Source organism: Xiphias gladius, chromosome 23 (genome assembly GCF_016859285.1).
Source record: "Xiphias gladius isolate SHS-SW01 ecotype Sanya breed wild chromosome 23, ASM1685928v1, whole genome shotgun sequence".
NCBI classification, from domain to species: domain Eukaryota; kingdom Metazoa; phylum Chordata; class Actinopteri; order Istiophoriformes; family Xiphiidae; genus Xiphias; species Xiphias gladius.
This window is the reverse complement of record NC_053422.1, coordinates 28,722,679-28,746,430: the sequence shown is the minus strand read 5'-3', so window position 1 is coordinate 28,746,430 and position 23,752 is coordinate 28,722,679. Positions and strand designations below refer to the sequence as shown.

Here is a 23,752-nt window from a genome sequence, read left to right as displayed (position 1 = left end):
GCCAAATAGCTGGTGGCCCCAGCGCGTCGAGCTAGTTGTTACGTCGGTTTTGGACAAATCTAGAGCAATTTAATGTTGACTCACTTATAACTGAACATATACAGTATGCACTATATTATTGGGATCTACAAGATAATGGCATATTAATAACAGAGGAAGAGGTTCTCATTTTAAAGATAACATTCGACAGAATTTATAATCGGCGTCTCACTAAATCAGACAACGTACTGAGGGCCGTAATAATTTGACAGATTAGTAATCCAGTAATAATTTGGATTTTCCGGTTTGTTTAGCTATGCTGATGGCGTTCTTCTACGTGTATCGGGGCTGACTAGCTAGCAACCCCCTCTATTAAATGCTACATGGACATGCTGTTCATCGCATGCCATGTTCCCCATTAAATATCACTGCTAAACCTAAGTACTGACCTGCTCTTTGCTCGCCTTCTCTGACTTTAACCTCCGGACGCTTTCACCTTGGATTTTAATCGCTTCTTGTATCCGTGTCTTGTTTTCCATGGCTTTTATTAATGTGTTTCTGCCAATATTCACACTTCCATTAACCCTTTGGCACTAACGTACTAAGGAGAAATGCAGTAATCCAAACTATGGTGCCGTAAAGCGGAAACGGAAATATGTAAAGCTTCCGTTCCATATTTTCTAAAAAACTTCCTGGCGACGGTGTGTTTGTCATCAAAGTCACTGAATAAGCACAGAAACTCTCATTATTCTGGAATAATACGGAGGAATTCTGTAAACACCTATTTATTTATTTTTTAATATTTTTATAAAGTTTCAATGTTAGATAGTAAGTGTATGTGTGTGTGTGTGTGTGTGTACGTACGTATACACACGTATACACACGTATACACACACACACACACACACACACACACGTACGTACGTACGTGCGTAAGTGTACGTGTACGTGTTCGCGTTTTTGTTACCTACCGGTTACCGACCTTGTCGGCGCCACTAGTCTTCATGGGGAGTAAACCCCGATCCTGATGAGGAAAAACGTCCTTTCTGAGGTCCTGGTTAAGGTTAGGGGTAAGGTGTGAATTGAGGTTAGATTAAGGTTAGGGTTTGGGTTAGGCTGTCCACAATGAATGGAAGTCAATGCAATGTTCTAATAAGAATAGCTATGCAAACTTGTGTGTGTGTGTGATTGTTTTACTATATCAGCTATATTTGTGGGGTCCGATGGCTTTGTGGGGACCAAAGTGCTGGACCTACAAGTTCAAATGGCTGTTTGAGGGTTAGGACTTGGTTTTAGGGTGCAGTTTAGGTTTATGTTAAGGTTAGGCATTCAGTTGTGATGGTTAATGTTAGGGTAAGTGGCTAGGGAATGCATTATGTCAATGATGGATACCCATGAATATAGTAAAACAAGGACGTGTGCGTGCGTGTGTGTGTGTGTGTGTGTGTGTGTGTGTGTTGTTTGTTTAGTTGGTTTAGTGTTGTTCTGCCACTATGCTTGTATTTAAATTGTGACCTGCCAAGGGATTCCAGATTAAAATTAGCTTGAAGCTAACTCTGGTACAATCCATATTTTTAAGTGTATCCTTACCAAACATTTACTGTCACTGTCAAAAGTCAAACTGTTAAAAAACACTCATAGAAATACTAAGGACACTAATAATCACTACTAGACATTGAAATCAAACTCAACCAAGACATGTTACATATTTATTATTATTTTTACATTAATCAAACTGTGATATTTTCTTGTAAAATGCTGGACTGACCAGGCCTCTAAAAATCCTTCAAATGACACAAATCTGAGAAGGGAAAATCACTCCTTACAACCTATGACCAAACTAATGACATAACCTGTGACGAGTAGTCATAGTTGCTTCAGTTTAAGGGTTCACAAGCCAAAAATGCTGAGAACCACTGCTCAATGCAGGTGACTAAGGTCAGCTCAGGACACAAAAGAGCAAGTTGGTCTCACTCTGGGAAACAAAAGTCTGTTATACAATGAAACTGCCAAAACAGAAATGTAAAGTATCTGTAGGCATTGTTATGTGGACTGAAGCCATTTACAGTAGAAACAAATATTCAGTTATTCAAAGAGATACCAAATTGCTAATATGGAGCATATGGGTCTTAAATTGCCTCAAATGTCAATGTACAGAATCTACACATATAGGACTTTAAACTCATCTCCACATACAAACAAACATCTTCCTGTTCAAACAGTGGCCAAAGTAAGACCATAACCAAAGTCCACTTTTGTTGAGTTAGCAGAGACCTTTCATCAGCATGTCTGTGAGTATCACTATATTACTCTATTTTGTAATTAAACAGATATTATGGACTGTAAAGAATACAACATTATGGTTGATGAGAAAAACAACTACAATGTGAGGAGGCATTAACAGTGTGTTGCATCATGGACTTTGAACTCCAAAACAGTTTCATCAGATTTAGTGTCCTGCGACGGGTAAAATGTTGTTTCAGACGTGTCTTTGCTTTGACAAGCCTCTGGAATGTCTTGTGCATTTTAATGGTCAAAATATAACTCGGATCAGGGGTACAGAATTTTTGGCTGCTGGATTCAAAGAATAATAACTAGAATGGCAAAATGTATAAAGGGCCATATCTCGCACAGTTAAGAAAGGTGTTAAAAAAAATTCCTGAATATGAACCTCTGACCGAACCCGCACCACAATTTAATGGGATTCTCCCTGGCCCATGCCCCATCCCTCCACCAAGTTTGGTGCAAATTGGTTCAGTACTTTTTTCGTAATCCTGCTGACAAATAAAAAAACAAACAAACTAGAAAATGCGCTCAGTAGAGCAAAACCTCCGCCAAGGCCAATGTCAAATAACATACACCAAAACTTTGGAAGAAAAAAATCTAATTCATAGTAAATTATCTGGATCTGCCCCAATTTGTAATGGGATATTCCCTAGCCCATGTCCCATCCCTCCACCAAGTTCAGTTAAAATCAGTTCTGTACTTTTTTCGTAATGCTGCTGACAAATAAACAAATAAACAAACAAACAAACCAACAAACAAACAAACAGGCACGAGTGGCTACCTCTTTGGTGGGAGTAATACTGCCAGGGGCACAGCTAGGAATTTTCAGTCTCCTCACAGAATATCGCATGTAATTCAGGCATGTAATTTAAATACTACACTCCAACTGAATTAATATTCTACTGTAGCCACTTTAGGATACTGGTGCACAGTGAAGTAATTCCCAAGCAATCTGTTTCCAGAACTCATTTTTCTTATTCATGTCTTGGAGCCTGTAAAAAGTTATACCATAAAAATTGGGAAGTCATAGACCGTTATGATCGGTTTTTCCTCTATTTTATTTAAAACTGTACTTATCAATATTTTATATTAACAACGGATTTAATGTTAAGTGTCATTTAAAAGGGGTCAGGCACAGTGACCAACCCACAGAGAATTATCCCTGACCTGCAGTGCCGCTCAGTTCTTTGTGTGGTGAAATTACTGTATGTCTGTTATGTCTACAGTTTGTTTTGCTGCCCCAATGTGGTCAAATTAATAAATGCAGATTTAAACCTCCTTTATATAGTGGAGTGGACTAGAAAACAACCTCGTTCTACTATTTCCTGGGGGAATCAAAAACGAGTCCCGCTGTGTCACATTTGCATAAAGTTATAGCTTTTCTCAACCACTCCACATTGTACTGCTGAGTCTTTTATTTCATGGCATCCAGCACCAGTACAGCTGTTAAAGTTTAATTAGTCCATATGTGTTTTTGATAAAATTATCCTTTTAGAACATTTATTTGTCCTCTCTGTCTATAGGCCACCTACACCTTTCTGTGAATATGAAGATCAATGCTGACAAGTCCAGATTATATAGACTTTTTGTCCACAGGGCCCAGTCGGCATGGAGGTGTCTCCCCCTCCATCAGGCCTAGAAGCAGAGTATAGGACACTTTTCTCCACTGACTCCCTCCTCTTCCTCCATGAGCTGATCTCCACATTTGATGAGGAGGTGGATCAGGTGAGACATCTGAAAAGGCCCTTTTTTTGAATGAATGGAGGACTTGTTTAACTCAGGATGAGGATCTGCTCCTCTCTTTTCAGGTCATGTGGTTGCGAGTGTCCAGGAAGGCGCACTTGGACCTTTCAAGTGATCTGCCAAGCTTCCTAGAACACACGGCACATATAAGGAGAGACCCATTCTGGAGAGTGCTCCCTGTACCCCAGAGGCTCCAGAGGAGACATGTGGATATCGGGGATTTGGCCCCCTGCGATACCCAGCGCTTCGTCAGAGCCCTCCAGTCACCAGCACAAGGCATACAAGTACTACCAAAATCATTTACCTGCGATAATACAAGACCAGCTCAATAACTGTATATTGCCTGCTGTACTCTTTGGTCATTAAATGCCATAATTTAAGTGCTAATGTAAAAATCATTTACATAGGAGTACATTTACATGCAAAGTAACCTGAACATACTTCAATTAAGGTCATATGACGGTTACCTGTGTTCATTTGAATATAGAATATCCTTTGATTCTAATTAAGCCTGTGCTGTTATGAGAATTACATAGAATTATCTTAGATAATCAAATTGTGAAAAATAGTTCACTCCAGCAGATACCTTTGCCATGTGTCCTATGTTATCACAGCCTTAACATGTAGGAAATTAATTCTGAAATACTCTCTTTGGATTCGGCAGGTTGACTTTGATGATGGGAACTGCCCTACATATTACAACCAGATCAAAGGCATTCACAATGTTTTTAAGGTGGTGCACCACCAGTTTCCCAGTAAGTGGTTTAAATTAATACTGATATTGGTACAGCTACATTACATGTACAAGAATATTTGTGTGGATGCACACGTGTTAGTAATCAAGATGTGGATCATAGTAACAGTCACAGTACACACATTCTCATTAACCTCAATGTTCATCTGCCTCCCTCCACGTGAGAACAGATGTTCCACACATATCTCAGGCCCCAGTGCTGATGCTACGTCCCCGTGCTTGGAACATGGTAGAGCACAACATGATGGTAGTGTAGCATTTTCCACTTCACTCAGTTAATTTGTTGATTCTGTGCAGGTTTGGATACAAATCTGTCTGGTAAAGTGGTTTATTTGAAAGGGATCTTCATCACTGGTTTGATTTTGAAATAGCTTTAGAGCTATAATGTGTTTTACCACTGTGTTTTGGGATTTAAAGTCCCTATATGTAAGACTTGAAAAATTGACTGTGGAGACTCCTAGTGATAGTATCAAAAAAGACAACATGTTAGAGGCTGTGATTATCTACTTTTTCTACAAACAAAAACTTCTGCTATTGGAATAATTTGAAAGATGCTGTAATCATATTAAAAGTAAGATTGAGGCTTTGATAATGTTACACTGATGTTAAATTCTATATTTAAAACATATCCATCTTATTTTATAAACTGAGTCTAGTATTTTCATACAAAATATGACCACTAAAATGATAGATCAATAAAGGCTTCAACATTTCTCCCCCAGAATTTTAGTCCTGGGAGTGTGGAGAGGCCATTGGAACAACATTCAAACTTAGAAAATAAATTTTAGAGGAAATATAACTTATCAGTTAACTGAATAAATTAAATACAAAAAATTACAAATAATTCCAGAAAAAAAAATATCGAAACCCTTTTTGTTTTCTTGGTTTCTTTGAATTTTTCTGAGGGTGATGCTGATTTATTGGTGGGACTCATAACCTCAACATTTCTGAAATCTTGGATACAGTCCTTTTGGATGATATTTAAAGAGCGTATTCACGCTTGTTGACTGGCCCAAAAGATGCTTGCACTATTTGAAGAAACCGACATGTTCACTACTGCTTAAACAATAGATTAATTGATCACTTGGTGAAGAGATAATTAATCTGTGACAATTCTATGTCATCTTTTCTTTTTCCAGTAAAAATATCAAACATTTAATGGTTCCAGCTGCTCAAATGGGATGATTTACTGCTTTGTTATTTGCCATATGAATGTAAACTGAATACCATCAGAAAAAATAAAATAAGCAGTTTTCCAGTATGAGGTCAGTGTTTGTGATGGGCAATTGTCAGTATTTTTAAGGTAGGAAAATAGGATAAATTTGTGTATGATTAATCAAAAGAAAATAATCCATACATAAAGAAAACATTTTCTGTTCTTTTGCGGCTGTCAGGTGGAGGGGAAAGAGGTTCCTGGTCCTCTCTTTGACTTTGGACTCCTCATGTTTCACTGTGGAAAGACACTGTTTGAAAACAAGAGTGGACCCTTTTTCTACCTGTCAAAAGTAGCATACACATACACACACACACACACACACACACACACACACACACACACAAGTACACAGATGATATGTGTAATATGAATGTAGTCAGCATGAAGATCTACTGTTTCTCGTTTTTCAGGTCGAGAGCTTCTTGGAGGCTAAACTATGGAACAAGATATTTGTATGGACACAGCAGAAGGTCTGCACATTTGTCAGTGTTTTTGCACATATCAGTCATCAATATTTCTGACAATGTTAAAAGCTTATGATTTTCATTTTATATCAGTTTTCAACAAAAATACACAGTTTTTGTTTTGGATAGCCAGATTTAACAGTTTCCGTGAGTTTCAGTGATTTCGAAAACACGTTCCCATGTATTCAAATACTGTCGCGTAACCTGCTGTTCAGCTATAGGACACTGTAAACAGTGTCCTGTAGTTGTGAGGACAGCTCAGGATATGCCTCTAAATAAAAAGTGAAGAGAAAAGGGACAGAAAGCACACAAGTCAGTTGTTGGACATCTTCCAAGGACTGTCAGTAAGTATTTTTATTTATTCATTTGTTGTATGTTTCTGGGTTTAAATACAACTGAGTATTAGGGTCACTATAAGAAAAAAATGCACTGTATACATATATATATCACAAAACAGGATTTCAGATGGGGGTCAACAATCACCTTAAGTTATAGGTGATTTGTTTTGGACAGTGAAATTAAATGACAGCAGTTACATAAAATATGAGTGACATAATAAGACCTCCTTTGACCTCCTCCACACAGAGATCAACACACAACTTCATGGCGTGAGAAACAGATTAAAGCACACTCCCTTGAAATGATATGAAAGGCAGCCCGAGTTAACTGCTATAATAACTGTGCATTGAGTGAATGTTAATGCTCTGCTTGTATCTTGCTTGTAATTGATTTAAACAGACACGTAGCCCTGTTTGGGCTTGTGAGTCAGTCCCAACTAAGCACTCATCATGTGACAGTCATCGCCAAGGTGTGATATAACCTTCAGGCACAGACCAGAGCTGTAAACTGGCTGTTGGAAAGTGACAATATAAAACACACAAACATGTTTTTTGCAAGAAAAGAAGTTACTGTATAGTTGGTAAAGCAAACTAAAACTCGCAAATGTAATCATAGAACATAGAACTCTTTTCCTGAAAACAACCTTTTTCTACTAATAATATAATATTTGTAAAAATATTACCATTTTATTCTCAAAATTTTATGATTTTTTTAACTTCATTCTCAAAATCTCATTTTTTTTGCATCCATAATACTCTGTTGTACTTTACCTGATCTAAGTCACAGTATACACTTAGGATGCAGATTCCCCCTGGTGTTTGTAATGCGGTTTTGCACCCCAAACTTTTTCAGACCTATCTAAATCCCTTTAGTCCACACTAGTTAATTTACATATACCTACAAATATCACAAGTAATAAGGGATCCCAAAGGCTGGAAACAAAACTTAGAGCTCAGAAACAACGGAGTGGGGAAATTGGGTAAGGGGAAGAGGGAAGCAGGCAGCAGGCAGTCACGGTGAAGGAAAGGCGGAAGTCCTGAAGGGGGGGGGTATCTGAGTGGGCAGGCAGAGAGGGTCTGCTGGGGCAGAGGAGGTTGGGTAGTAGGTGGAGAGGGAGCCATGAGAGAAGCAGTTGATACAGTCAGAGATGGAGTACATGAGTGGGCAGGCAGGGTAGGGAAGAGGGCTGATGGCAGGCAAGGCAAGCTGCAGGTCCGGAGTGTGGTACACAGAAGGCTGGCAGGCAAGCAGGCGAGTATTGGTCCTGGACGCAGAGAGGCAAATATTAACAAAAGGAAAGTGCACTGGAGCAATACTTAGAATGTTTAGTTCTAAGCAGCCTGCACATACTCTACCAGACCAGAGTACAACAATCCTTAAAAGAGTGGCTGTAGGACCGGTGAATATATACTGCAAGTTTGATGAGCTGATGGACTGCAGGTGTGCTGGCTGACTGGGACCAGCTGGCTGAGACAGAAGAGAGGGAAAGGGGGGAGCACTACACCCCAGACACACACACACAAAGACAGACAAGGGAAACACTAAAAACATAAAGGGAAAAAATTGGAGTCATGGCCGAGGTCGTGACAAGAAAAGCGGAAAAGGGTGTTGGTTTTCCTGTTTCATGATAGGGTTTTTTCAATTTAAACATTTATGTTTAAGCTTTTTTATTACAGGTTTACTATAGCAATTTCACTTCCCTTTTTAGATGGCTATTTAATGAAATCAGCTTGGCAATTTATGATATAATTCTGTTTTTAGTTTATTTTAACATTTATAAATGCCCCAATTATCCTCTTACTATTTGCACAGAAATAATCTGTGTTAATCCCCTCATATGTAGCTGTATGTAAGTGAATTTGTTTGTCTGTATGTGTGTCTAGCTTGGCCTTCCACCAGGCAGCATCAAGGCTACAGTGCTAATTGAAAATGTATTAGCAGCATTTGAGATGGAGGAGATTCTCTATGAGCTACGAGACCATTCAGCAGGACTCAACTGTGGCATCTGGGATTATTCAGCCTCCTTTGTCAATAAATTTGGTGAGCCAAATATTTTACCTGTACTTGACTTCCCTATGAACTCTATGTTTTCCACTGAGCTATGAGCCCAGTCTTTGCTTTAGGGAAAGTCAAATGTACTGTCAGAATTAGGGCTCATATAATAGGTATGATGGACTGTATTCATTAGTATTATCATTATTATTATTATTATTATTATTTACTTTTTACAAAAAACAAACCGTACACAAAATACATATAACAGTAGGTTATAATGAAAAAGGCATTCTCTGTTTCATTTGAAGCCAGGAGGTAATGTGTTTCTCCTTCAGGACACCGACAGGCCTTCCTGCTGCCCGATCGCAGTAAATATGTCAACATGGAGAAACGCTTTCTTCGTAGCTACATGGAGCTGTTGGTTCAGACGTGTCATCGGCGGGGAGCACTGGCCACAGGAGGCATGGCTGCTCTGCTGCTACCTCAGGACCCGCTCAGTGATTCCTACAAAAGAGTATTGGCTACTGTCACCAGGCAGGAACTGTTCACACACATATATGTTCATAAAACTGAATGTTAAAAGCATTGCAATGGAGAAAATCCAAACTTCCTGTTGAATTTACTGTGGCTGTGATTTTCGGTACAGCTCCATTATCCCTATCTCAGCCAATGAAAATCAACAAAGCTTTACAAACTAAACAGTCACTCTGATTATCCAGGCTTGTGGCAAAGACATTCACTGGGCAATAAGACAGCATAATTAAAAGCAATATTACCAGTCATTACAGGCTACAATATTAATCACACCCCAGATTTGGAAAAGTATTGGAGGGAATGACATGAAAATCAATAATATGATAATTTTATGAGTCCAAGAGTGTTATTTGTAGTGGTTCTAAAAATGTATAGTCTGTCTCAAGGATGGCATTAACTGTATGTAAATGTAACTTCTGAAAGAAGAAATGATACACTTTTACTCATGAAACTCAAGAACATTTTTACAAATGAAAATTGGAATTCATAAGCAATATAATGCAAGCTTTCTCAATAAAGTCACAGTCCGTGGTTTTGCTGCTACAGGCTAACTCGGTCTGATATAACCTGTAGCGTTTGTGTTGGCTAATGTTAATTTACATACAGTACATATTACTGTGTAACTGACATTACTGAGTCCCTTTGCTGACTTTATAACTCTCCATTGTATTGCTTTATTTTATGGATCTTTCTGAATTAATTCCTAAGTTTTAAAAAAAGAAGTAGTGTATGTAATTCGGTACTAAATATAGGGAAAATAGAGACAGTATTCAACCGATACACTCTACTCCAATTAATTAATTGCAAATCTTTTCCAGTGAATCCTGTAGAGTCTTTCAGTCAGAACAGAGCAGCTCAAGTCAATTTATTTATTTATTTCAGGTTAGGTCAGGTCAGTGAACATGAAAAAAGTAAAAACTATCTATAGCCAAGTATACAATTCAACTTACATGGAAAGTTCTAAATAATAAAAGCATAATGAATAAATATTAATTTGGGTGTAAAATGGGCTTTTCATTTGAGCAAATTCATATTTCCCCTGCAATTAGTACAAAAACAATTTACAATTTTGAGGTATTTGCACTTTACATCAGTATTTCCATTTTCTGCTACTTTCTACTCCACTATATTTCAGAGGGAAATATTGTACTTTTTACCTGACTGAATTTATTTGACAGCTATAGTTACCAGTTACTTTTAAGATTAAGGTTTTACATAACATGAAACTATAAACAAACATGAAACTATATGATATACTTATAAAACACAATGCATTGTTATAGATGACATCAGAAGTTTCCTTATCGGCTTGTGACCTCTTGGTGTCTAGTCAGAGTCAGAGTTTGAAATATGACTTGTTAGGAGTAACATGGAAGAGACATTTCCATTTATTCTTCACAAATGATTTAATATAGATATCAGTTTGAAGTCCAAAAACATCACAAAATTTGGAAAGATTTACCTCGTGACCCTCTGGGGACCCAATCCCCCAATCCCTCAGATTCTGTTACATTTTACAGAGCATAGTAGGGTGAAAATGTAATACTGACCTTGTTAGCTTTATGTAAAACAGTCTGGATATTGATGCATCAGTATTACCAGTCTAATAATTTAATATATAACTAGAAAATGTGCTCAGTAGAACATAGACCACCACTAAGGCAAATGTCAACAACATACACCAGACTTAAGAGGAAAAAGTTCAAATTCATAATAAATGGTCTGGACCTGCCCCAAGATGTAATGGGTTCGTCCTTGGCCCAGGCCCCATCGCTCCGCTTAGTTTGGTGAAAATTGGTTCAGTAGTTTTTGCAAATTCCTGCTGACAATTAAACAAACAAACAAATAACAAACCAATGAACAAACAGACACAGGTAATTACATACATAGTTTGGGCCATTTTACTTTTGATACTTCAAGTACATTTTGCTGATAATACTTCTTTACTTTAATTTAAGTGGGATTTTGATTGCAAGATTTACACTAGTAATTTTTATGCCAGTATTTTTACACTGTTGCATTGGTACTTTTACTTAAGTAAAGGATCTGAATACTCCAACCACCACTGTGAGGAGCAGAGTAAAAGTTAAATTCAACAAAAAAACAGAGGACTTTGAGGACAGAGTGTCTTTGTCAAACTGTCAAGCTGTTTTACATCACCCTGAACTGGCGATGGGAGTCAAACTGTAGTATTTTAAAAGTCACAACAAAGTCATTTCTTACTTATTTATTGCAACATTGTGTTAATTAACCACATAGTATACAGGTATCTTCACAGTGCCTGTATTTTTAAATTGAATTATGTCAACTTCTCTGTTTTCTTCCACCTCTTAGACTGAAGTTGATGGAGATCAAGGCAGGTGTGGATGGTTTCATGGTATATGACCTGAGCTTGATTGAGCCTATGCAGAAGGTAAATGCTGGCTAATGAACCACATAAAGCTTATAATAGATACAGAGCAGCCAATGATGAATTATATTTTCTGTTGATGGTAATTTTTCACTTCTTTCAGCTTTTCAAACTCCACACTGAAGGTGATAATCAACTTCACCAGCTTCGAAATGATGTCACCGTGACTCCTGATGACCTATTGTCGATGCCTTTGGTCAGTTGATCGGTTGTCCCAGAGCTGAACTGCAGAATTCTGGGACAACCCAGAATGTTTTACTTCATGTAGATTTTATTTGGAAGAAAAATGAACAATCCCCTTACACAAGATAGAGATGGATGAAAAATGAACCACCATAAATGATCTTGGTCAGGTGTTTTTACACCATGAGCCTCCAGAGCAGCTTCAGTGCTCCTTGTCATAGATTCTCCAAGTGTGCTGAACTCTACTGGAGGGATGAACAAAAGATATTCCCTTGTTTGGTGTTTTGATGATATTGTTGGAGAACACTGTTGAACACAATAATCTCTCATAGGTGTTAGATTGGGTTAACAACTTAACTCATATTTTGATACATTTTACAGAGCATGCATGTAAAACAGTCCGGGTATGCTGTATTGGTCTCTAATAATAAAGTATAATTTGATGTATTTTGTTTTCCCTTAGGGAGGAGTCACCCTTGATGGTTTGAAGTATAACATTGCAGTTGGTGTCCTCTTTATTAATGCTTGGCTCTTAGGTAAGTAAATTCACGTATTCTTTTTCTCCTCACCTGTAGTAGCAGACAGGAGGATGTGAGGCAGGACAGGAACTAAGTATCACTGTGTAGACTGACAGATTGTTAAAACAGTGCTCTGTTCCTAGGTAAAGGCCATTTTTTCTACAGAGGCCAAGTTGAAGACTCAGCCACAGCAGAGATTTCCAGATCACAGGTGGGTTTAGTATTAAATGATCCAAATATAGCATCCACCAAGTGTACACCACAGAGGATTTACTTTATAAATTTATCTTGATCTTCACTAAATCACACTGATCAGAGCCAAGTTATAGGCTTGAATTTAAAGCTGCACTCCCTAATTTTGTTATCATTTTCAACAGCATCCCTGTGGGCATAATGTACTGCAAAATACAATCTTAAGAGCATCTACTTCCTCAATCCTCTAATATAATTTTTATCACAAGAAAATGTTTAAAATGTTTTAATCTGCCTCTGGATCCACATAATTGTCAGTATACAGATGGTGAAGTGATCTTGTATATGGTGAAAAAAAATCCTGTCTGCAAATATTAGGCTTTGCACAAGGAAGAATGAACACCGAGGTCTTACCCAGCAAGTTTACCATGTAGTTGTAGCGCCACCTGCAGGTTAAATACTATTTAAATGCAATACATTTTTAAAGGAGTGCATAAAATTAATGCTATATGTGCATATGCATGGGGCAAATTAAAATTTTAACCTGCTGATGTTGCTAGATGAAAAGCCACTGGATCCACAAATTTATAAAAATTCATCATGAAGGTTACATGAATGTCTGTACCAGACATGACACCATGGCTACGACTCGAGCCAGACCAGCAGTATGGCTAAAATTTGGCTTACATGGTTCAGGATTCATGGACCAAAAACTATAATGCATTATAAATGACTAAATAATGGCGCTATCAAAAACATATTACTTGGTTCTTGGCCCATCGCATAACAATTGAGCAGATTGTCATTTCTATTTCTGTTTGCAGTAGTGCTGACCATAATTGAACAAGCAATTTTTCTGAGTTTGATATGTATCAGGTCTGCACTGTTACTGCCTCCTGGAAATGGCCATATACTGCTCTCTAAAGTCCAACAAGACAAATACCTCCACCATCTCCTGCTTACTCGGGTACCAAACTAACTACAAGCCATAGGCTATGGATGGAAACACAGAAAAACTTAAATTGTGTTGTAGCTTTAAGCCATGTGGGTGGTGAATGACTGAATCAAGTTTTCCTCTCGGGGTTTACCGTAGCTGTGTGTGCTCGCTGCTGAGATCATGGATGTTTTACAAGATAGTTAGGTGGTTAGTTTCCAATACTAAGTGCAGTGCTTGTTTAAAATGTGCTTTTTATCTCATTAATAGTTCAATATTTTTATTCAATAATGCAATCATCATCTAATTTCACCGCTGTGTTATGATATTGATAATAATAATAGACCCTATTTGTCAGATACCTGATCAGAAAATACTGGACCACAAATTCAAATGTATTAAGTACACCTAGATAAAACTAATGCAGTACAATACAACAGGCCTGCAATAAATCCTCCCTTCGTGAGGATTATAATGTTCACTTTTTATTACATTTGCTTGAAATAGGTATTGATTTATTTTAGTTTGTTTCTTTGACTATGGGCATTTTTAAGTCCCAGCAGTGAAATTTTGGATTTATTTTTAAATTTGTCAAATGACGCTTGATAATTATATACATAGTGTTATTACACATCTTGACATTAAAAAATAATGACTTAAAAAAGTCATGTAATTAAATGTACAAAGCATTTTATGGGTCAACTCACTACTTTTGTTCATGTTCCATAACCGTAGTCTCAGTGTTGACATACATAAAAAGAGCTAATCCAAATACAATATGACATTATTTCAAATGAAATTGTTTCATATGAGTATTACTTTAAACTATTTTAAAATTCTTTTTTTCATAAAATTTTTTCATTATTACTTTTTTTATTACTATTAGTTTTTAAGGAAACAGAAGTTAGCAAGTGAGCACATGGTGCACCTGTGCTCACCACCCACATTAGGTGACTAAAGATCTAGAAAAAACAAGGTAAAGTACATCTTTTCTTCTTTAGTGTTTATTGTATGTCCTTACCGTACAGCTCAGTAATTGTGTATTTTGAACTACATTTTAAAAATAAATGAATATTACTGTTGAATTCATATGTATCAGATGCTAAGAGTCAAAGCTAACTTAGAAGACCTTGCTAGCTGCCATTTATCTGTAGTATTAGCAAAAATGTAATTTCCGCTACTTTACCATAGCAGCTTTAGGTGTTGCGGTAAAGACCTTGTGTCGCAGTAGAGACAAATTCAAGGTGAGATGACATAGTTTTGGTACAACTCATAGTCAATTCCACTGTCTCTTTCTTCAGCCTAAGTGTTTTACACGCTGCTGGGGGCCATTGTTGTGGAGAGGTTACTAGCACTTACTAGGCACAGCAATGTGAGTATCTTTGGTCTGTTCAACAGGGAAACTGTTGCAGTTTGGTTTCCAGAGCACATGGTATGTTTTTCTAGATGATGTCTTCTCCTACCATAAACTTGATCACAAAAAGCCTTTTCTATACTATTGTAATTGCATGAAGTCCTATAAAGTATCGAGGGTCTGCACAGTACCAGTCTGGAAAGGCTAAATATTGCTATTTTCCAAACTCATCAAAAAATATGTGTTCCTCTGATACATCCGCTATCGATTAATCGTCCGGCCAGTATTTATTTTTATCCAATAATATATTCTTTTTCCATAAATTGAAACTTTTTAGGTAAGTATTTGTCAGTTAGTTGCCTCACCCAATACCATTGCACAAATCTCACTATCAGTGGCATCCCTATCTTTGTGACTACCAATCACTTTCACCTGTGGAAGCACCACATATTGGCCAGCCATCCTAGTCACTATTCTTCTTATGAATGACAGGACTACGAGGATTAAGCAACATCACAAAATTATCAACATGATAATTATCAAGGCAATAACTAACCCTTGTTGTATTAGGGTAGCTCTCCAAGATGTAGAGAACAGACAGTTTAACCATGACTGCGTTTCCGAGGCTCCTTGTGTGTTTTTTACATGTTCATCTCTTAATTTCACTAAGCATTTCAGGGCCTTGGTTACATTTACATGCTCTTCTGTAGTGCCATATTGCTGGTGGCATGCAATTGTTCCTTGATGTGATCTAAGACTGATAATGTGTAATTCATAAATCTCTACTGGTTGCACCACAAGTTGTTAATCCAATTAGAATTTTTATGAGTTTGCGTCCATGGGAAGACGGAGCCATAGTCTATTGTGGCAACAGACAGCACTATGTTCTGCCGGTATTCTTAAAGGCCATCAAGTGGATGTAATCCAGACCTTAGAATCTAGCACTTCCTTTTAAGACCTAGTTTAGTCGTAATCAAGTCTAATTATTGCCAAATTCCCTGTCAGAAACAACAAATCCTTCTGCCTTTGCAGTATGCGTTGTTCACTTAACGATATCAATGTATTTAGGTGAGCCTGGCTTTGCGGATTATCTACATGCAGTGTAAATCTGTCGTTCTATAACCCAACCATATACTCCGCTTGGTCAATTGTCATAAAGTTGTCAGATTCTAAGTTTAGACACTGGTGCGTCAAGCACTTTACTCTTATTTTACTTGCCCTTTCTTTGAGCACCTTACATGCATGGGTAGTCCCTGAATAGGTTCCTGTCTCAAGATGGCAACTACGATACTGGCGTAGGTCATTGGTTGGGTGTAAGTTATGTTCACATCTTGTACTAAGGGTAGTCTGCCTTGTGAGGCTGCTAACAGTGCTGTCGCTACTGCATAATGAGCTAATTTTTTGTTGGAGCAAAGTACATCTGATTTGGCTGTAGCTTGGCTGTTATTGTCTTACTGGTTGGTTTCAGTCTATGGGGAGGATGTTGGTGTGTGTCCTCTCCTTTCTTTTCCCTTCCAGTCCCCACAGAATAGAGAGTACAACAGTCATGCTGATGAGAAGCAGCTTACATACACTGCCACTCATGCAACAGCCCATTCTCCTGAAGGGATGCCAAGGTCTGGCCGTTTGTGATGAGGTCATGTTTTAGTGTTCCTTGCGATCCTTACCACCGATGCTATGGTCAGGAGTGTCTGGTGTGGTTTTTGTCTCTTCGGATGTCTCCAGTCTTTCATTGGTTGGTAGCCTGCTGCAGGTGGTCTCTGACATCGCTCATTTGTCTCTGACCTGGCTCCTCTGTTCTACTGCAGTGGTTGAGGTGGTACCAGACAATCTTTCCCTTAACCTTAAGGGCAGTTGGAGTTGTTAACATCACATTGAATCTTCTCTCCTTGGCTCATTTCACTTTCTCTTGAACACCTTGATGTATACCCATTTGCCTAGCTGGATTCTTTGGAGCTTCACTGGGATCTCATTGGTTCTTCCCTCTGTGACACCCTTCACCTGTTGATATATAATTTATTTATGACAGTTAAGTTTTTCACATAGCTGGACAATTTTTTTTCTAGCTGATCAAGCAGAGAACCATTATATGGACCTCTAAGATATGGCACTGGCATGGGTCGACCCATAAGCGTTTTGTGCAGTGTTAGATGTGTGTTGCAATTAGCTTGCCTTCTCACGCTCATGAAAGCTTGTGGCAGTGCTTCCACCCGGTTCATTTTCCCATCTGCAAATATCTTGACTATTTTTGCTTTTAGACTGCCATTAGCTCTTTCTACCATTCCCTGTGACTGCAGGTGATAGACACATCCTAATCTTTGCCTAATTCTCAAGGCTTGTGCAACTGCTTGCATTATGTTGTTTACAAAATGTAGGCCATTGTCAGAGCTGATTTTATCTGGCTCTACACAAGAATTTTCCCACTGCTTCTACCCACGACTGTATCTGTCTACCATGAACAGCATGTACCTTTGCGTTGTATTGACTTTGTCATTTCTACATAGTCAATCATCAGATGCTGGAATGGACTATCAGGTGACAGAGTTGTTGCTGTAAAAGCTGTTCTGTACTTATAAGCTGCATATACATCACAGGCTGTTAAATATGGCAACCAACATGCATTTTGAATTATTTGATGACCTCCTGCCTGCGCAATGATCTAAACCATGCACATCTTTAATCAGTATATGAAGGAACTACTTCCACTAGTTCCTTGCCATAAATTTTTGTATGGACCTTCCTGTGAGTTCCTTATTGCCCCCCTTTTTATCCAGATGCTTTTCTCGAACACAGTGGCTGCTTGCTGATCCTTGGTCAGTGATGACAGATCGGCAGCCGGACCTGGTTCTTCTGCTGGCATTGCTGCCATAGTGTTTTTGTTTTTATGAAGTTGCTTCCTTTAACCACCAAGGTGCGTTGTTTTTTTTTTTTGTTTTTTTTCGGTGAGCTGGGCATTTAATGATAGCCAAAGCCAAAGATAAGTGCATAGGTTCCAACAATTGTAAAATTGCAGACCCATGAGAGATGGGTGTTCCAATAGGTCTATGAAAGCCTTTTTGTTTCCAAATATTGCCATACATGACAAAAACCATAAGCATAAGCTGAGTTGGTAGAGATGTTTACTCTTTTTCCTGTAGCCAACTTACATCTCTGTAACATGAACCATCAATTAATAGCGTCAAATCTGCTGTGATGGGCTCATTATGCATATCTGATTGACTTTTTAGGAAAGATGCAGTCTGTTTGGTACAATCATGTTGGGTTCCCTTTGTAGGTAAAACCGTCTTGGTTGTTGGATTGACCATTGTGCATCTTTGAATGTTGAGTTCTGGTGCAGACAAGATTACCTCATAACCAGTTTTTCTAGCTTGGTTTAGCACAAATCTGGAGCTTGTAAAAGTGCATGCAACTGATGCAACGTATATAACCTCACCAGATGGAGGCTTTTTGGTAAGCAAACACTGCCGCTGCCAGTCCTTGGTAGCAATGAGGTAGGCTATCCTCAAATGAAATGATTTGCTATAGTTTGGGGTGCCCAGTGCTGGGGCTGATTGTAAATCCCATTTTACGATCTGAAAAGCCCCCTCAGCCTCCTCTGTCCGTTGCAACTGGGCTGAGTTTTTTGTTTGACTAGGACTTGTAGGACAGCCACTGAGTCCCTTGTACATTGTTCTTTTGTGGGACTGCATATGAGCAGGTCATCAACATTCTGAATCAAAGTGCTGTCTATACTTTAGTGTCGAAAGTCTTCAGAGAGTACTCTGTCAATGACCGATGGGTTTCCGCAATATCTTTGCGCCATTCTAATGTATAAATATATTGCTCACCTGGGTATTTGAATGCGAAGAGATACTGGGAGTCAGGATGTAAAGGTACACTGAATACCAGTGAGTTCCACGTGGAATGCTTGACAGTAGTGTATGTGGATCTCTGTCTTTTTCTTTCATTCGGTCAGCTCTTCCAGCTGCAGCTTGTTTAGTTTGTTGGCCGGCTGCTTGCTCTATTCCTCAGACTCTCTTTTCTCTTTCCTATGTTGTTCCACATGGTGTACAATATGTACTGAGAACAATGGCCAGTCCATTTTCATCAGTCCCACAATGCCATCTAGGTGTTTCTGTACTTACTTTAGCATTCTCTTTTTGACCATCAGCGTGTACAGGCTCTCTGTAGTGTTATAGGTTTTCCAGGCTCTTCCTGTTTCTTCTTTCCATCTGCGCCGCTCCCTATGTTTCCTACATTGGGCTTTCCTTTCATCTTCTATCCATGGGGTGCCTCGCACCATCCTTTCTGCTGTTTTCATCTCCTCCTCCTCATACATTGCTCAGTAGCTGACTCACATACCACTTGGTTACATACACCATTATATTCTGAAGCAAACACATTCTCTTATACCTTCCTCCCTAAGCTTCTCTCAGTCCGCATGCTTCAGTCAGAGTCAGCTTCTCAAAATTTGTTTTTAATGGTAAATTACTGAACACTCTTATTTACAGGAGTAAAAAAAAAAAAAAAGATTACATTCAGTAACTTATGAAAATATATTTCCCACACTCCTAATATATCATGATAAAAAGTAAAATAAAAAACAGTGCTGTCTTGCTGTCTATGTGTCTTAAACAAAGAGCTCTGGGATGCATTCCCTACTAAGCAGTTGTACTGCTGTGATAAGCCATTTCCAATTTGCAGAGCTTGGGTCGCTGTCTAAAATAGTCCCACACTTTAGATGATCCTGCGCAAGGTTTTGTTTTATCTTTGCAAGGTGCCATTGTCTAATTGAGGACTTTGTTAAGATGGATGCATGGCCCCAGCCTGAACATACCATCTTTAATGTTTCTCAAGAACTGCTCATCCAAAATCCTTCACAGTCTACACTGCACTTACTTGGGTCCTCAACAGTACACACATGACATTTGAAGTAGATCGGATTAGGGGTTGTTGAGAAAATCGAAGGAAAGACAGACAGACAGGCAGAGAATGCTCCATTTTTTATGGTTAGATGGCTTAGACCGTACTGCAAACCTGTATATTGAACTTGATTCAGCAGCTGCTGATACCAGTTTACGTACATACTTGCTGCCCATGACACTTGCTGTACATGCAGAACTGCCGCTTTCATGCTGAAGAACACCTAAGGGATTTTAGGGGCTCACAGTCAGACAGTAGACTCAGTAGTGATGCGCAAGTAGACGCACAACCCGCAGACGGGTTTGTGTAAGCTTACTAGAAAATATCAAAAAGTGGCAGAGCAGTGTGCTCACTAAATTATAAATAATTTAAAGAAACATTGCGTGCAATAGGCTAGGCTGTGCTTACTAAGCCACCTTCTCTTCCCTCTCCCTCTCTTTCTCTCTCTGTCAGACACAGACACACTAGAGGGTACAGGTCAATAATCTACATTACCGAACTATAAAGAGTATCATACTGTGATGTTTGTTTTTGATACCCGTGTGGAGGCTTGATGTGGTTATTATCTGGTTATTATATATCAGATGTACTGACATAGGCCTACATGCTTGCAGCTGTGAATGTTTCTTTGCAACAAGAGTTAGTAAGTCCTCTCTTTGAAGGGCAAGTGATTTGGTTTTCCTTCTGGCCTTTGTAAAACAAAATATGAAATAATTAACATATGAACCGTAGCACTCAGGAATACGAAGGTGTAGCCTACTTAACACACACACAAGAGGGTGGATTAGTAAAATGGTCTCTCTCTCTCTCTACCAGCTATAAAATATAGCCTACTACTGTTATTACTGAAATAAACAGTGTCATTCATATTTTTATTAATAGGAATAATAATAAATAAAGGGTAAATCAAGTACTTAATCAATGTTGAATCTGCCATTTCTGACGACTGTGAAATGAAAGAGAGAGAGAGTGAGAGAGAGCTAAAAGTTGGAGGTTTGCGGGTCGGTTTCGGGTGGCTGATTAACGCATATTTTTGCGGGTTGGGTGGAGCGAGCTGGCTTTCATAATGGCTCGGGTTGGTGCGGTTATTAAAAAACCCTGACCCTGTGTGAATTACTAACTCAGTGCTTACTAGCATATCAGTCTGTTGGCCTGTGGATTCTGTCCCTGCTGCCTGCAGACTTTTGCAATACTCACTACTGCAGTTTGGTTGATAGTTAGATAACTTCTAGTGATTCTTAGTGTTCGGCATTTTGACTGAAATACTTTTATCGTCCCCAGGTCATTTTATTTCTGCTGATACAACATACATATGAGCTGGTAGAGTTTTTTTTTTCTATTTACTGTAAAATACACTCGCATCATCACAATTATCACAATTAGTTGAGTAAAAACACTATTTGATTTCATACATTATCAGCTTTATGCAGCCTACAGCTTAACTTCCACTCAACACCAGCATATCATGTTAGTGTGCCTTGTACTGTCGCAAGGCCGTGCAACATCCAATACTTGAAAACTTGAAAAACTAGAAATACTCGTTACATTTAGAGGTCCAGACCAGGGTATACTGAGGCAACATAACACTTGAAGCTACCATGCACTAGATGGGAACAAATTAAACCCCTTTGAAAAGTGGTTTGTGGTAGATTTTTCCATTCATCAAGCTTGTGTTGTAAATCCATGTTTCACAACTGAAAAACTAACTTTTGTTACTGAATGTATTAAGGGGAGCTCATCCTTTTCAAAATTTTTGAGTTTATTGTTAACCAGCATCGTACAGCTGCAGTAGCCTTCAAGTATAAAGCAGTACTGTGTGTGTTTGTTTGTGTGTGTGTTTGTGTGTTTGTGTGTGTGTGTGTGTGTGTGTGTGTGTGTGTGTGTATGTCAGGTGTGGCAATGGATCCGTCATCAGACTCGGCTGGAAGACGACAGCAGGGTGGTGAGCAGGCGGCTGGTTATTGACCTCACCAAGAAGGTCATGGTGGAGCTCAGCACTCTGTGTCTTTCTGTTAGGTAAGCAGATACTCCTTAAGGGCATCTTTTTGGGCAAATGTGATGAGTGATGAAGAAATAGAAGGGTCAAAGGCTGGCTTTTGATTGCTGGTGGTTACCAAAAAACCATAATAAGTGTTCCTGATCGTGAACACATTTTGTTCTTCTCTACAAACATTTTGGACAGGATAGCATTGATGAATGTAACACAGATTCTTATTTTGCTTATACAGCAAGTTAAATCTGTTGAGATATATATATAGATATATATATATATATATATATATATATATTCATCAAGCTTGAATATAGCTTGATAATATATATAGCTATATAATATATATAGCTATATAATATATGATATATATATAATATATATAACATATATATATTATATAAATATATATATATGTATTATATATATCATATATATACATACATATTATATACATATATATATACACACACATATATACACATACATATAAATACACACACATATACATATATAAACATACATATACACACATACACATTTATACACACACATATATATATACACATATACATACATATACACACACATATACATATATATACACACACATATACACACACACACATACACACACATATACATATATACACACACATATACACATACACACACATATACATATATACACACACATATACACATATATACATACATATACGCATATACATATATACACACACATATACATACATACATATATAAACATATTCATACACATACATATACATACATACATATATAAACATTCATACACATACATATACATACATACATATATATATATACATATACATACACGTACATATATACACATACAAATATATACATACACATATATATACATATACCTATAAATATACATACACATATATATACATATACCTATAAATATACATATACATATATACATACATATACCTATAAATATACATATACATATATACATACATATACATACACATACACATATACATATATACATACATATACATACACATACACATATACACATACATACATACACATATATACACACATATACACATATACACACACATATACACATATACACACACATATACACATATACATATATACACATATACATATATACATACACACACACACGTGTTTGTGAATTTACTGCATGTCTTTCTTCTTCAGGGCTAAACAGAGTTTACACACAGCAGTAGACATGTTCCTGGAAGTTGTCCTAAAGAGAGATTTCCCAGAATTCATCACCACCTACCTGAATCAGGACCACACCTTTCGGATTTCCCAGAGCACTGGACAGGTGGAGGCTCTGGACACAAACATGCACCAACCCAAACTGTGACGTTTCAGCTGGAAGACAGCTACATGTTCTCTGCTCAACACTTTCTATAGGTGCCGCACAGCAGTGAACTTCATTGACTGAAAGACAGCAAATGACATGTTCTAACAAGCAGCACCATCTAGCATTGCTCTGAATATGCTGCCATTTTGAATTTTCTTATATGCTGCGCACCATCTTATTTTATTAAATCTAGCTAGTGTTCTCTGTGTATCTCAGTGCAATCAATTACAATGACTCCCTTCAGAAAAAGTTTTATTCAATGTAGTTTTATTCAGAACTCCTTGCTAGCTGATTATTAGGAGCAGGTTGACTGTGCTGAATTTGGTGGGACTTAGAAATGACTGAAATAAGGGCCTTTCAAGGGGTTGGTTTCTCCCCACGATCAAACTGAAGAGGTGCAGACAAGCAAGGGGTTCAGTATGAAGTTTCAGACTTTTGTGTGTAACATAGAACTCAACTCTGGCATCTGCTGCTCATTCAGTCCTGTCCTGAATGTCCCCTGTTTCATTTGTTTTTTGGCAAACAGCAGCTCATATTCTAAACACCACCACCCTGCCAAC

At 38.0% G+C, this 23,752-nt stretch overlaps 2 protein-coding genes across 7 annotated transcripts in view; one reads left to right on the top strand and one right to left on the bottom strand.

Moving 5' to 3' along the window:
- Positions 1–616, bottom strand: part of hars (histidyl-tRNA synthetase) — a 16,488-nt gene extending 15,872 nt beyond the window's left edge. Inside the window, exon 1 of one of the 2 annotated variants that reach the window (XM_040119947.1) lies at positions 429–616. In XM_040119947.1, coding sequence (XP_039975881.1) covers positions 429–518 — 90 coding nt within the window. In that variant the 5' untranslated portion in view covers positions 519–616. The remainder of the gene's footprint in view (positions 1–428) is intronic. The other variant, XM_040119946.1, reaches the window with a different exon arrangement.
- A 337-nt stretch (positions 617–953) lies between these two features.
- mlsl (malate synthase-like) lies at positions 954–23,695 on the top strand. Of its 5 annotated transcripts, none has more exons than XM_040120098.1 (15): positions 954–1,042; positions 3,862–3,990; positions 4,074–4,292; positions 4,673–4,763; positions 4,933–5,009; positions 6,157–6,267; positions 6,389–6,448; positions 8,665–8,821; positions 9,112–9,310; positions 11,645–11,723; positions 11,824–11,916; positions 12,367–12,439; positions 12,565–12,632; positions 21,695–21,819; positions 23,021–23,695. In XM_040120098.1, the coding sequence occupies exons 1-15, from the start codon at positions 1,007–1,009 to the stop codon at positions 23,190–23,192; spliced, it is 1,689 nt and encodes a 562-aa protein (XP_039976032.1). In that variant the 5' UTR covers positions 954–1,006; the 3' UTR covers positions 23,193–23,695. The 5 variants fall into 5 exon arrangements, with proteins under 5 accessions (XP_039976032.1, XP_039976034.1, XP_039976031.1 ...); XM_040120100.1 differs by having other exon boundaries at positions 958–1,049; XM_040120097.1 differs by having other exon boundaries at positions 981–1,054.
- The last annotated feature ends 57 nt before the right edge of the window (positions 23,696–23,752 follow it).